The sequence below is a fragment of the Cynoglossus semilaevis genome, chromosome 5 (assembly GCF_000523025.1).
Source record: "Cynoglossus semilaevis isolate Cse_v1.0 chromosome 5, Cse_v1.0, whole genome shotgun sequence".
NCBI lineage: Eukaryota > Metazoa > Chordata > Actinopteri > Pleuronectiformes > Cynoglossidae > Cynoglossus > Cynoglossus semilaevis.
The window spans coordinates 17,105,027-17,121,338 of NC_024311.1; the positions used below are offsets into that span (position 1 = coordinate 17,105,027).

At 38.0% G+C, this 16,312-nt stretch overlaps 1 protein-coding gene across 1 annotated transcript in view; it reads left to right on the plus strand.

Moving 5' to 3' along the window:
• The first annotated feature begins 192 nt into the window (after positions 1–192).
• Positions 193–16,312, plus strand: part of lrrc49 (leucine rich repeat containing 49) — a 37,370-nt gene continuing 21,250 nt past the window's right edge. Inside the window, exons 1-11 of the mRNA XM_025055880.1 lie at positions 193–329; positions 440–540; positions 1,460–1,516; positions 4,878–4,972; positions 5,166–5,225; positions 5,374–5,443; positions 5,552–5,758; positions 5,840–5,912; positions 6,486–6,689; positions 7,321–7,387; positions 10,438–10,581. Of these exons, the coding sequence (XP_024911648.1) occupies positions 4,883–4,972; positions 5,166–5,225; positions 5,374–5,443; positions 5,552–5,758; positions 5,840–5,912; positions 6,486–6,689; positions 7,321–7,387; positions 10,438–10,581 (915 nt within the window). The 5' untranslated portion in view covers positions 193–329; positions 440–540; positions 1,460–1,516; positions 4,878–4,882. The remainder of the gene's footprint in view (positions 330–439; positions 541–1,459; positions 1,517–4,877; positions 4,973–5,165; positions 5,226–5,373; positions 5,444–5,551; positions 5,759–5,839; positions 5,913–6,485; positions 6,690–7,320; positions 7,388–10,437; positions 10,582–16,312) is intronic.

Here is a 16,312-nt window from a genome sequence, read left to right on the forward strand (position 1 = left end):
CTCAAACTCTCAGTTTGCTGTAAGCATTCGATTACCGATTACTTAAAAAAGAAAGGGACGACCATTCACGTGTCTCTGTGTCTCATTAGGAAAGTGTGGTTGCAAAGCGACCTGTGTATCTAACGTTACTAATTGGATAATTGGCTCAGCTTCAGGCTGCATGCAGGAGCGGAAGTGGTACACGTGCACGAGGCGAGAAGGAAGGAAACCGGAAGCCCATCGGAGGGCCCGTTGAACAGCAGCCATTTTGACAGGCCCTAGTTGGCCACAGGTGTAAAACATTAAACCTGTGATAGCTGGATTCCAGCAGGTTCCATCAGATTAACGCAGTAGGTTTATTCACTTGATGTTTGGATACGTATTTAGAATAAAATGACTAAGAGAATGAGCGTAATTGACGTCATGAATTTAACCAAGATGTTATTTGCCAATCATTTAGATTCCAGGGTGTCGACACCGACTGTAACCCATGACGCAGGTCGACACGCGTTGCTTTCTGGGGCGTGGATTATTGATGTCATCAGTACGAATAGACGGCAGGTAAACAAATCTATAAACTTACAATACAAATGTTTTGGGACTTAGTCGGGCTAGGACGGCAACAAGTCAGGTGTTTTACTCTAAAAATAAAGCCATACAGTAGAGATTGGATATTTACATTTTTCAAAATTTGTAATGGCACACTATAAGATGACACTGTAAACTCACATATTTATTAATAATCACATTACCCTTATTGTGTACTTCACCATTTCTGACATGAATACACACATATAAACCTACATGTATTTATATATGTGTATATATATATATCATTTTTACCATTTTTGACTGCAAACTTATACCTAAAAACGTCCTTCCCTCTCCTCAAAAGTGAAAATTAATATTAATATATTTTATTAACTACAAATACAGATATTTATTTTAAAAAATATATAATAAAAACAATTTGATGGACACATGTATATGTAGGTGTTCATCAGGGACCACTTTAATTCAGGATCTAAATAGTTTCTCCTAAATCAAGTCCATTTTGCTTTCTCCACCCCCTCCACCTCTTCTAATAGCCTCGCAATCACTCACACCAATGTGGTGGACCACCACAGCCAACCCTACATAAAATATCTTTAATCCAGCCCCCTGGCTGCCAGGCTCACAGCTGGTGGGCAGTCTGACTCATTCTCCGCACCACATGCTGGTTTGTGTACAATGCAGCAGGGAGTAGGGGGGAAAGGAGGAGGGTGATTGAACGAGAAGAACATTTGTAAGAAATAACACGACGGCATTTACTTTCATATCCAGGCATTTGTCTGATGGGAGAAAAAAAAAATCTTCACTGCAGGAATTAGATCCAATGTTTTGACAGGAGCAAAACGTACAATGTTTTATTTTGTGACTGAAGCACATTAAAAAAATAAATAAAAAAATGAAGCACCTGTATATGTTTTTCTTTATTCAGGAAAATGTGGCAGTTTGACAGATGGCCTCCACCAGACTCCTTCCTCCCCTGACCAAGGTAAACTCACTAAAGATAGACTGTATTAGGGTTGTTTTACATTTTAAAAGATTAAATGTAAATTATGGTACCTTTCGTATTAATACCCACAATGCATTAGCCCTAATGTGTCTTTTTTGCTGTTTTATTCTATACCATATGCATAAAAACAAAGTTTGTCTATTTTCACTTTTTTTTCCCCAATCTGGCTTATTTAAAATCATGAACCCTCTCTATATTTTTGTAATGTCACACCAGGGGATGTGTGTCTAAAAAAAAATCACGTCAGATTTTACCTTTCTTTCTTACTCTTTCTTTCTACTAAAAATCTTACCTAACTCTTCTTTCTTATTAATTCACACTTGGCTGCAGACACGGATTTGTAGATTACAATGAAAGATGGTGTTAACTCAATTTTACATGAAGAGTCTGACTCTCCCATTCTGAATCCCTGAGTGGCTGCAGCAGATGTCCAGAGACTAGAGAAAATGTGTCACATTAAAATAAGTTGCGCGAATAATTTCATAATAAAAACAAAAATAACCAAAAACAATTACTTCTTACTAGTCTCTTATTTCATGTTCTGTTTCCTGCGTTGAAAAAACAAAAACAATTACTTCTTACTAGTCTTTTATTTCATGTTCTGTTTCCTGCGTTGAAAAACAGTGATCTGTAGATCAAGTCATGCGTTTCATTGTTACTTGGTCGCTTAGATTTATTCTAGGACTGTCAGGATTAATGCATTAACCATCATAAATAATTTATGAAATTGATTTAATTTTTTTTTTTTAAATGTGCAGACATTTTTAATGTGTACTATTATACTACAGTCTAAGCACACTCAAGCACTTTGATGTGTTTGTATGTATATAACACGTATTCGAACATGGACGGTCCACTGACTTCTGACCGTAGTGACATCATGTACTGTAGGTGTCTGGCAGGGAGCTGACATTAGTATGTAAGAACACTCATCTTCTCGACGGAGCAGCTTATGTGTCTGTAACCTTGAACATTACTGCAGAGTAATTTTGATGAGTCACGGCTAAAGGCACCAATTTAGCATACCGATAGTAATCAGGTGCAACATGGGCTAGCTACTTCTCAAGTGAGCCAGAAAAGTGACGTTTGACACACAGCACACCCAGATCACTGTGTGTATAAATATCACCAATAGAGCTCCATTGTTTCAACCGGCACAACCGCTTGGATTGTTAAAGTATTTGTTGTCAAGTTGTTGTTTGGGAAACCTAAGGTGTGAAATGTTACTCGACCTTTTGATGGTTGACAAACATTTTACAATAGAACTTTAGAATTCTAGTCTAGATTTATCAAAATAAAGTAGGAATGTCAGTTAAATGTCAGTGTATTTTAAAATTCACTTCAATTTTCCATGTGTACAACATTTTCTAAAAACAACCGCTGTCTTTTTAATGCTGTAAATTTTAGAGTCAATTAGAGTTGATTCTATAATAGTGATATTTTTAACTGGTAAATGTCACAAAATCTACAGAAGTCTATATTCCCTACTGGAGAATTCTAACTTAAAACCCTGACTACACACATGGATCTATGTTCTGTACTGTGCCTTTTCCCGGTGGCTTGTTATGCTGTCAAGCTGCTGAAGATCACCTCCCATAACATGTGTCAGCTGAGCACTACATGAATAGAATGGTGACAGGCAATGTGTGGGATGTCCCTTTGATGAATGTGGACTGTTTTCTGAGCAACCATTTATTATTGACAGCAACGAGACTCTTTTTTTTTTTTATATATATTTGGTTTGCAAACACTATTACTCACTGAAGTTTAAATGGCCAAAGTCCAAAATGGCCCAATGACTTGAAAAAAAGTCAACTTTATTGTCAGATCAATCAGAAACTGTATTTCAAACACTAAAAAGCACTGGTCACCTGAAATCACAGGTGCATAGAGAAGGAAATTCAGAGTAAAATCACAACAAGATGTAAGACGTTGTGTCTTTCTGCAAACAGGGCCATGTTAAGAGTGATTGGCTGCTTCTGTGCCTTTTCACATAATGATGATGGTAATGAATATGTCTATTCTCAGTGTTGCTGCAGTCATTACCACGGCACTCCTTTCCATCACTTTTACAAGAGTTTAATGTAGAAATCACAACTGGGACAAAAGACAAGCCCCAGAGCAGGGTCATGAGTGCTGCAGTAAATACTGGCAATTTCTCTTTTTCTCAAGAAGAGTGTTTCATTTGTGATTACTATGATTATTGCTGAAAAAAAAAAAAAAAACAAAAAAGGAGGGAGGAAAAAAAAAAAAAAGAGGGAAAAAAAAAAAAAAGGAAGGAAAAAAAAAAAAAAAACAAGAAAGGAAGGAAGAAAAAGAAAGAGAGTCCTAGCAGTAGTCTGCTATTATGTATAATTTGCCCTGGGCCTTCCATATAAAATGGTTCTGTTAAATGAAAAACAAACGAGAAAAAAACAAACAAACCGATAAACTTGTTTGTATTACATAAGTTTCTCACAACTTTTTGGTTCCATTCCAGTTTGAACATGTAGGCCACACACATACTTCAAAATGTTTGTGGCTATCGAGGTGACCTCGATTTTGAAGTGTGCGCTCCACTTAAATGTTTACATTTTAACCCCATGTTTAGATTTCTGCCTTATAATTACATTTACCTCATGTTTTGTTGTTGCTTATTGTTACAGTTGTTTAATGTTAATAGTATTATTTACCTCTTTTACTTAATGTTTACATTTACCCAGATGTTTACATTCACTGCATTGATTAGACCTACTTTATTGTTGACATATTCTTCTCATTTCCACCTGAACATCTTTTGTATTGTAAAATATCTTGTTTCTTTAATACCTGTTCTTTTTTCTAATTTCTTTCTTTCTTTCTTTTTTTATTTCTTTTTTCTTTTTTGCGCAGATGGCAAAGTGAGGTTAGGGATCTATTCTATTCTATTCTAGACTATTCAGGTCTAGTTATTTATAGGACACTTGAAGTATTCTGTATTATGACGTATGTATTATTACAAAAAATAAGTTATTATACTGTCTATGGTTACTGTGTGTTACAGTAGCTAAGTGTCTTAGCTTGGTGTGGTGAAAAGTGTTCAACAACATGTTACCCCACGGGGCAGTGACCAGGAAGGACAGAAGGAGGTAAAGTTAGAGAGGCGAAGTTAAAACACCTAAAGTTTTGTTTCTACCCGGATCGTTTGTGGTGACACCGGAAATCAGAGTTGCCGAAGCAACGCGAGCGTCACTATGACAACTGTGCATGTCTTAAAGTGGAAAGTTTGAATCGCCAGGAAAAGAAGATGTGAAAACTAAAATACATGACGTTCGTACAAGTTCATACCGTTAAGATTTGAATGTTCTTCAACTTCTGACAGACGGAATGGATCCGGAGCGGATTGTGGGAACAACAGTTCGCTGTGACAAACACAGGAGCCGTGACAGTGACAGATGGATGCTTCCCACTCCTACGGTAAAACAACACATTTAATACAAATATAGACTTTTTTTTTCAGAATAAATATTTGCCATCATGTTCAAGGTCTGCTGACTTAAAAAACATAATTATTTTTTCAATTGTCAAATCGTAATTTGTTTGTTTTTTTATTTGATTTTTTGCCGTGTATAGTTGATCGATTTTTTTTTTTTTTTTCAATTCTGGGCAGGTTAACAGCTGCAAGTTGACCCCAGTGTTGGTCAAATCTTCAGCAGTAGAGAACATGACAGTAAGTTGTCATGACTAAAGACATTTGTAATTTATAATTAAAAATATATTGCACGCTCATGACTAAAGAAATTTGTAATTTATAATTAAAAATATATTCAATATTCAATTTTTTACACTGTTTAATTTAAAAAAAAATTATTTTGCAGCATTACCATCGGGATATTGGAAAAGACAAAACTGTTCATTTCAACCCCACGTTGACTCAGTTTGACCCAGGTAGGTTAAAACCAAATAACTGAAATTATTTTTTTTATATATATATATAATTTTATGTCTGCTAAATATTGTAATTTTTCTTCAACTCATAATTATTGTTCTTTAAAGGGAAAATGCTGAATGCTTTCAGCCAGAGTAGATTTGTTCAGACAACAGCTGACCTGTCACGTACTCTACAAAGTAATGTGCCATTAGCAACTGGGTTTACTGCGGTTATACAAGCTGGGCGACGATCAAGAGACAAATCTCAGAGACCAGTCCACAGTGGTTCGGCTGCTCACTGCCCAAATATCCCGGAGCAGAACAAACCAGGAGGTAACCCTGAATGTTTACTTTTAAAATGCAACTGTTTCAAACATGACATCAATTTAATTCATTGTCTATGTTCTGTGTTAGGTGTTTTGGGAAGATTCACTCCAGTGCCATATAACCATTTTGCATCCAATTTTAACCGCCTCGACTTAGACAGGTACTTCACTCTTCTTTTTTTAAAATTCACTTTTAGGTTATAAAATATTTATTCCGCAAAAATCTGTTTAAATTGGGCAAATATCCCATATGGTATTCTAGATTAGTAAGTACCTCAGATGACCGCCAGGGCGCAGCAAAGTCCAACTAACTTCGTATCTCAGAAGCCCTGTAACTTAGTGGTTACAGTTTTTGCACCACGGACCGCGTTTATGCATTTGTGTAAGTGAAGGCCACGCGTGAACCCGAACACAAGTGCATTAGATATAATTTATACATAAATATCATTTTATATTATACACTTTCATTTCAGGACCTTTGGTTGTGTTGTTTTAAATATGTTGGCGGTTTTGGAGCCCTCTACTGTCTCAACATTAATAATTCCCCCATTTTTTAATGAGGCTGTCCATTTGATATGAGTTTTTCCAAAATAAAATAACCATAACCATAAACCAACAAAAACATTCAGAGAATCCTAAATGTCGACCCAGTGCAGCAGGTGTATAGACTTATGGAATATATAATAAATAAACCTTGATAGTTAGGAGTATAATTTTGCCATATCTCTTTGCAGACGTGGGCTGAAAGAATGTCCTCAGTCGGACATGATTGAAAAACTGCAACTTCTAAACCTGCAGCATAACCTAATCACCAGGATCCAGCATTTGTCATATCTGCAGCAGCTCGTGTTCCTGAACTTGTACGACAATCAGATCTTGGAAATGAGTGGCATTGAAGCTCTGACCTCACTGAGGATCCTGATGCTGGGGAAGAATAGGTGAGTTTTTAACCTGCTTCTGTTTGCAGTGTAGTTTTTTGTACTTCACGTGTGTGTGTGCCGGTGAAGCTGACAAAAAACGAGTACTGGATACCACATACATACACAATATATGGTTTCTTCAATATTGATGCTATGGATGGAGAGAATTTATGATGAAAATATTTAAAATATAAATATCTACATATACTGTTACGACACTGAATATAGTACAGTTTAGTGTATGTGTTATATATCATAATGAGAAATGACCTGTCGTAGCCAACTGTCATTTTTCAGGAAACCACAGCCTTTCATTCTGACTTGTAACGTGATCTACATCTTTACAGACAGTCCTGAACAATAAGTCACTGTACGATAATGTATCAGCCATTTTCTCTGGGGATGTAAACTCCTAAAGCTCCCACACTCCGTCTTCTGCTGACAGCAGTGTGTAATTGTTAGCTTGTCACAAATCTCACTGGTAGACTTTTTTGAACATTTTGGAAAAAGCAAAAAAAAAAGCAACTTTTGGTTAGAAAGTACATTTCCCAAATAACTTGACTAACAGTTCTGATAATGATGGAAAACACTACTTCCCTTTCCTGCTAACACTTTTTCTTTTCTCTCCTCTTCCCAAATTCTGACACAGAATCCAGAAGATATGCTGCCTGGACGGGCTGTCAAAACTGAATATCCTGGATTTACATGACAACCAGGTACTGTACTGCTGCGTTACTATGATCCAACCTCCTCTGTAAGTCTGTGTTTGGTCCTGTGGCGTAGTTGCTCAACGAAGACAAATTATTTGACGATCTCTCACAGCTCACTGATGATCTGTTTCTGGACAGACACTTTGGGGGGAGTGGATACTCTCATAAAATGACATAACATTTATATATTTTTTTGTGTACCATTATTATTTGGTGTTTATTTTGGAATCCAGTCGTTGACCTGAATGGACGAATTAGTGGACCAGATTTGGCCCACGAGTCACCAGTTGATGATCACTGATCTAGACCTTCAGGCAGTTATTTTACCGTGTAGTTTTACTCTTACAGAACAAAGTACTATGAACCATCAGAAGCCGCAATCCATTTTTTTTTTCCTCCCACTCCCACATCACTTTTCTCAGACCCTGATATGATTTATTCAACAGGCTCCAGTCTTTTTCCAGCCGGGCTCAAAGCAGTGCCGTCTCTGCTGTGAGATTTATATTGTTTGTTTTGAAGCTGTTTTTGCTTCAAGGTGATGCAACAGCGTAGTCATTTTGAGGCTGATGTTTTGCTGCGCTGTTAAAATGAAACACTAAACGTTTAAGAAAGAATTTCAAAATATTATCCAGCAAAACACTTTTGTTTATATTTGCAGATAAACTTTGAGTCATTCCATATATTTGCCATAAATTAAACTCAAACCCCGGTGGATGAAGAGTCTGCTGCGTTACTTTCAGCTCTGCATTAGCTTTGGCTACAGAAGGTGAACCTATAAAGTTGAGTTCAAGCTTTTTGGCAAAGTTTGGAGCAGCTCTGCAATTAATCAGAGTCTAAACGTATTATTATGGGATGTTTGCGCGAACTCAAAAGTGAAGCTGTGCTTTGTTAAAATTCAGAGAATTCAAGAAATGTGACACTGATCATCCAACACTGATGTCTGTAGATTTTTCAAGTTCTTGTCACTTGAAGACAGACTTTGTCACAAAGGACTGAAACATTCATTTTATTGACGTTTAAGGCTCTGAAAGTATTTTCATCATTAATAATCCAAAAGACATACGATCCGCTGCAGCCCGGCCTGTGTTGTTGGCTGTCACTGCAGCACAGCAGTTAAAAATAAAACAAAGGAGCCAATTTTTTATAACCTTGCTTTTTGCCTAAATGTCTCACAGTATTTAGTGAAAATCAACCAGAAATACTACATAACAACACACTGAGTGTGTTGACATATACATAATATAAAGTACCACAACGAGAGGTGAGATTAAATATGTGGCTCCTATGGGGCTCGAACCCAGGACCTTCTGCATGTAGGGCAGATGTGATAACCGAGCTTCTTCTTCTTCTTCTTCTTCTTCTTCTTCTTCTTCTTCTTCTTCTTCTTCTTCTTCTTCTTCTTCTTCTTCTTCTTCTTCTTCTTCTTCTTCTTCTTCTTCTTCTTCTTCTTCTTCTTCTTCTTCTTCTTCTTCTTCTTGATCTTCTTCTTCTTCTTATTTTTTTCTTCTTCTTTTTCTTCTTCTTTTTCTCTTCTTCTTCTTTATCTTCTTTGTCTTCTTATTCTTCCAGCTCCTGTATCATCCTTCACTCTACAGTTGACTGAGGATGCGTTGTTGCCTTCTATTACCGTTCCTCTAAACTGTTTCTAATGATGTGAAAATTGAGTGAGTGACTTCAAAATGAACTAATAGTTCTAATCTTTTGTGCAGCCCCTTTGCCTGTCCGTCTTTCTTGGCAGGTTCTTGCACAGGAGCATATGATAAAGCTATTATTCTGAGCAAGACATGTTTCTTTCCTATCACTGGGCCCAGACGTCCTGTTCTGTTGGGTTAATGACATCTAAGTCACCTTTTCTGCAGCGCTTTCCAAAGACATCAGAGCTAAAAGAAAAAAAGAAAAACAAAACCAAAAAAAGAAACGGCAAAATGTAGCGTCGATAACAACACAGTTTTAATACAGGAGGATGAGGTAGCTGCAACGAGTGAGGGAAATATAATTGAGGAATGAATAAATATTAGATGAAAGTGATTCCACCCACTCAGGCTGTTGTTCGGTCTCTGTTGGCCTCATTGCAGCAGCTGCTCCTCATTCATTGTGTGTGCGTGATTTCACCACACGTGCTTCATCACTGTCATCCTTTCATCTCGGCGGCTCTCCGCTCCGCTCGTGTACTTTCCACACTCTTCACACATCACTCATTTATCTCTGTAGGACCTTCAGTGGCTTCCAGCTCACTAGTCAAAAATATATATTCCCTCTGGAAGTGAGTGCACTTAGATTCTTGAAACACAGATCATCAGGAATCCACTCTACGTCTCATTCGAGTGACAATCACATTTTTATTGCGACCCTTGATCTGAAATACTCTGTGACAGAATTTTAACCTTGAATGTTGTCTAGTTTCACCATTGTTAGGACTCATTTCTTTAAGGCTATTTTGTGTCCAAGTTATTATTGGGGGGGCAATGGTGGCTTAGTGGTTAAGGGTATTTTGTGTCCAAGTTATTATTGGGTTGGCAATGGTGGCTTAGTGGTTAAGGACACAGACTAGAAGGTTTCAGGTTCGAGTCCACCACTGAGGTGCTCTGAGCAAGGCACCGTCCCCACACACTGCTCCCCTGGTGCTTAAAGCTGCCCACTCTGGGTTATTATTATTATTATTATTATTGATCAGTGAGCTGGTTACCTATGTTTCATATGCTGTATTGTCTTTGTGTTTCCTATTTTATTTTGAAGGGGTTTTGTGCATATGTGACTCAGCTTCCTGTTTGTCCCCTTGCTTCTTTTTTTTTTCTTTATTTCTTCAGTGTCCCTCCTGCCTGAATCACTCCATAAAATAAAGACATGTTTTTTTTGTTAAAACTCTAAAAGACAGAGAGTCAGAAATGTACAAAAAACAACAACAACAAAAACTCTTGTTAAGGCTGTGTAAATCTACAGTGAACTCATCTGATGATGAGCTGTGTTGGTGTAACAGAGAAAGTGAACGTGTCATGATAAGAATTTCTGGTGTCTTTGAATGTAAAAATTGGTCTCTGTTCTGTCCGTTCACACAGATCTGCAGGATAGAAAACCTGTCTCGCCTGAGTGAGCTGCGAGCGTTGAACCTGGCAGGAAACAACATCGTCAAAGTAGAAAATCTGCACAACCTGGACTCTTTAACTGAACTGAACCTGAGGCACAACCACATCTCTGAAGTGGTAAGGGGCCGCCTTCACTTCACTTCATTTGACTTAGTTTAAAGAATGAAGACAACTTTTCCATATTACCTTTTTTTAAAAAAAAAAAAACTTTAATAACCCTAATTTTACATGCATTAGTTTCAGTGAACTTCAATCTAATTTCTTTCAGTTTTGTTCAAATATAACTAAACTAAGCATCCAACAAACCCAGTGTTTATTATTCCTTTTTTCCTCAGCTTCAGCTGAGGTGTTTTAGAAGCAGAGCAGGTTTTTATGACAATCTTTTTTTGCAAAGAAGTTCATGCACTTATACATTTGATCTGTCAGGTCATTTGTGTTCAGATGTCACATAATAACATCAACAGAGCCGCTGTTGGAAAGTCCTTGGGTGTTCCTGTGTCGGTCTGACAGGCAGTACCTTGTCAGACCGACTTATTATCCAAACCTCCCACCGACGCTGTGGCCCAGATGAGAAGAAACTGGATATTTTAAACAAGGAACTTTCTCTCTGTTTCCTTAGTTTTAATGTGACAAACAAAAACACAGCATGTCCAGGCAGGTCCCGTTTTATTTGTATGCAAAACGCAGACGTCCTGTTCTGGCTTTTGGAGTAAAATTACAAATTAAAATATCACATTATCTGGTATCAAATGTCTTCCCTCCACTCACCCTGTCCTAAGTTTCCACGGTCCAATTAAAAAAAAAAATCACTTCCAGTCCTTATTGTTGGACGTGATGTTTTATGCATTACACTGGTCAGATAGTTCTTCCTCAGCAGATTCTCTTTTCTTTTATTAGTGCGCTTTGCTGAGTAAATAACCGCCGAGCTGGAGTACAGCGTGTTCTTTCTAATAAAACAGAAAGTTGACCAGAAGTTGAAACCCAAGCAAAATTTTGTCCTTGCCTTAAAAAACAGCCTTTGTTTTTGGGTGTAGTAGCTAATCAACATTAATTTAAAAACTCAGCAGTGACTTATCTGTGACTGTCAGGGGTGCCCACATGGGGTCATGACCCCAAGGTTGAACAACACTAACTTAAACAGTTAAAATGTCCGTGCCTGAATTTTTTTTAATCAAAGGGATAGTTGTCATTTTAAACCAATATAACCAATAATATAGTAATAATAATAATTATTATTATTATAATATTATAATTCAGCTCAAGCCTGTTGTGTTCACAGAAAAGCCAGGGAACTCTCACTTAACATGCCTGGACTGTGTGTGTTTGCGTGTGTTTTCCGGCAGCTTCTCTCTTCTCTCTTCTCCTTGCTGTTGTTGCGCGCAGAGAAAACACTAGTGATGAGAGATTTCTTGTTTTTACTCACAATGAGTGTGAGAAATTGACACGCAAACTGTCAGGAGGAGAAGGGTGGAGCACAGGCGTAGGCTGGTAGACATTTTAATTCAGTGCCTCCCCCTCCCACTCCCCCATCTATCACACATCAGAATCCAAACTACACTCAGACCCAGTCCGCTGCTGTAGCTCTGACTCTGTCAATGTTTCATGTTCATTTGTCTATGGATTTCTAAATTATTAATCTATGTTGACTGGACATGGCTGTGCAGCACATCTGCTCCACAGTGACATCATCCTCTGTCTCAGACAGAGCAGCTATTTTTAGCTGCAGACAGTGGTGACAACTCTCTCTTCACCAGTCTCCACACACACACACACACACACACTGTGTAGAGATAGAAACTGAAAAACTGCTCAGTAATATCCACCACTGAACTCTCTCTTATCGGGGTGTGATATCTGTTCAATTCTATGGTTTTTTTTTGTCTCTGATTTGATCCAAGCTACGAAAACATCAAATTTAAATTCACTGATCTTTAACAATGATAACAAAGGAGTCTATTCTGTGGAAGAGGCCGTGGTCCATGTTCAGCAGTTGGATGAGACAATTGTGTCTTCACCCACACCTTTGCTGCAGACTTACAGGTACATGGCCCCTAGAGATTCTGCAGAGGTACTGCAGGCAGTCATCACATTTTTACATTTTTCAAATTTTTCAAATGTTTCCACAAATTCACCTTAAAAAAACACATAATAACAATCTCAACAGATCACATGACTGTGATAATTATGTTTAAAAGTTATCACATTAAAGCACTTCACGCTTGGGCCAAATGTCTCACACTGTAAATACAATAATTCCACATTTCCTTCACTTATTGTAATTTGCACACACTGCAGGAAAAAAAGTTTTGATTTCATCAAAAGCCCCATTTCACAGTCCTAGTTTTTTATATTGCACTTGCTTTTTTTAATTATTATTATTTTTTGATGACAGTTTTTTTTGGTGCAAAATAAAAATTTTATTTTTATTTTACATAAGATAAAATAAACTAGAGGAAATCTCAGACTGGAGGATATTTACATGCTGCAGCAGCAAAGTAGAGCCATCCTGACAGTCCAACACCCCATAGTGTTGAAGCAGTAGCGGTGGTGGTTAAGGTAGGGGTGGGGCAGTGGCTGCAGCATGGGGCGGATGCTGAAACAGCTGATTCAGACCAGTGCTGCTGCTGCTGCTGCTGCTGCTGCTGCTGCTGGCGGTGGTGTGGTGGAAGGCCAGGGTATCAGTTTCCCTGTGAAGGCTGGAGCAGGAGGTGGAGGAGGGGAGCAGAGGCTTCAGCTGTCTGTCTGCTGGCACGCTGTCCTCCACCATTCCTCTCCTCCTGCTCTTTAACTTTATATGACAACCAGAAGGAAACAGGTTTAAAATGAGCCCGTGACCTGAAACTGTTATTTTTGCATTTATATGATTTTAGATTCCAATATATTTCTGTCATGATGTTAGCTGTAGGGTTAACTCAGGGGCCGCCCAAACTTTTCCAAGATGGCCTTCATGATTTGATGATGTAAAAATACCCGAGGACCAACTGCTGTTCTTCCAGTGACACTTGAGATCATAACCAAGTGCACTGCATTTTAACAAGTGTATTTGGTGCAGAACAAATGCCTTTGTTGAATTGCTATTGCAAATAAATTTTGGTTCGGAAATCATTACTGATATGATTGACAGCATCTAAGACTTAAGTCTTAAAATGTGCCATAAATGTCATACGTAATAAATTACAATTAAATAAAATGTAACTTAAATAAAAATGTTCAGAATTTGCCAAGATAAGATAATCCAAAATGTGTAACTTAAATAAATAATAAATATCCTATTAAAATAGGATCATTCAAATCTGCCCAAGAATAAGAAACATTGCATATAATTAAACTAAAGTCAAAATAGAAAAAATAGACCAGAGAAAGCTTTGAATTAAGAGGTGGCCAAAAATTATAAATAAATAATATAGACAAATGAACATCTTAGCTCTACGAGTTTAGCATACGAGGCAACAATTCTGCCAATAAACAAACAACAAACGCCAAAGCCAAACCAATCAAAATGAATGAATGAAAATTATCAATAAAATACTGTAAAATAATCAAGCAGCCAAATTAGCCAACAACACAACCTCAAAGTAAGGCCAAAATACCTACAATGTAGCAAATGGAGCTAAATATTAGCCCAAATGCAAAAAGCAGCCAAAGAGCTAGCTAGGGAGTTTTACAGATGGATGAAAGTCTAAAAGGAAGAGAACACACCCTGAAATCCTACCACAGTTACTTGTTAGTTAACTGTGTAGTCACTTTTTCATATTCATGCCCCTTACATACAGTATGGGTGGCCTTTATCTACAGTACAAAAGCGTCAATATTTATTTTTAGTGAAAACAATGAAGACTGGTGTTTAGATGATGTAGGGTTGATATGTGCAGGATGTGCAGGGGGAGCTGAAACAAAATTAGAAGAGCTGTTGTTGGCTGCAACCTGTAGCCTACTGCCATTCACCGAGTTCATTCACATAGCGTGACGTAACTCGATCTTCTCCGTAAGTCGGAACTTGCATACTGCACATAAGTGCATCTGTCGTTCACCTATGCTAACACAGTGGTAACGTCATAATGTAGGACATGGAAACATCAGAAGAGTCTGACTTACACTTTGGAGCCGTAATGAAGGACAAAAAGTTCCCAATAACAACAGAAATGAAAGAAAGTGAATGTAGCACAACCCATGGTATGGGCTACAACGGGTGAACGTAAACAAAGCTGTCTTCCGCGCATATCACAGCCTGATATCGCAGCTCCGTTTGCCAACTAGTTCCTGTGCGAAATCTGTTTTAACGCTGTATCTCAGAATAATGGAACAAGACTTTGGAAATAGCATTATGGGACATGGGGACATAAGCACGAAACTTTGTAGGTCAGGGATGTCGTAAAGCGAGGACCCTCTGAAAAGTACTAGCCTTTAGTCCTTATAACAGGCTGCATTTGTTTGGTGTAGTTATTCTGATGAATACAACAATATTGACTGATGTAAAAAAAATATCTAATTTCCAAAAGAAATTTGTTGGTCTGTTGATGCCAGAATAACCACAGAGACAAGAGTAAAATACATTTGTTTCAAAGATAAATACTGGAGAGATTTTGCTGCTGTAGAAGAGGAGAGGCAGCAGAACCAAAGAACACCACCCCCACAGTAACACTTCAGCTCTAAACTGTGTGCATAAATATTTTTGACCACTCTTCCAGAACGGTGACTGGAATCCAGAGTTAACAAACATGGAAGTCACCCTGATTTTTGGCCTCAACACCTGTCCTTTCCTCAAACAGCTCTCAGTATGCCTCACTCCCGGGAGGGGCTCAGATATGTGTGTGTGTGTTTGTGTGTGTATAAAAAGTGTATCTATCTATAGCCCCCACCCACCGGCCTTCTCTCTATCACTCTTAATACCCCACAAACTGCCTGCGATGTATTTTTGGGATTGAAACTGAACACCCGTTGCTACGACCTTCTCTGGACACACTCACAGCTACAACTACAGTAACACACTCCAGAATGTTCTACTATCCAACATTACAGTAAAGTGTACAAATGGACCTTTCCAGAAAACCAGGAGTGTCCTGGTTTTAGGGACCACTGGTTTGGATAGTGTTAAAGTATCTGAGCAGCAGCTGCTCCTCCTCTGACACTCTGGACTATAATTAGGGCTAAGTCAACGCCACTGCATTTCAACTATTATTTTATTTAGACCAGAACAGATGCTTGTTGAACTAGCTAGGATATAGCTAAGATAAGAACATATGTAGCTAAACGTTTGCTAACATACAGTATGTCTGAAGATTATCGCAGGTAAATACAGCACAAATAGCCAAACGGTGGCACCAAGTTAAAACTGAATCAAAAAAATAAAGGTAGCTAACAGTACTGACTAAATGTTGGCTATATGTTAGCCAAATAACTGCAATATTTGATCTTGAATGACTAATAAATGATGTAGTTGATCCAAAATTACGTTAAATGATATTTGCTAAAGGGAAGAAAACCCTTCATTTAAAAGAAAAACTAATGCTTTTTTTTTTTAAATCTGTGTATTTCCTTTGTTTCTCTGAACTGCAGACTTGCTGAAGATCTCCACATGAATAACTATGATGTATTTTCTGCCATGTCTATAAACAGACTCTGTCAGTAAGTGTTTCGATGCTCATGTAGCAGGTGTGTGTGTGTGTGTGTGTGTGTGAGAGTGAGAGAGAGAGAGAGAGAGAGAGCACCGGGGAAGTCCCTGTGTTGCAACGATGATGGTTTCAGTATCTCTCACAAGGTTTTAGGAGGCAGCTGGTTGAGGTGGTGCTGAAGGTGTAGGTGAAAGACCTGATGGTTGTGGAAGTGATGGGTGGGGGGGTGAGGTGTA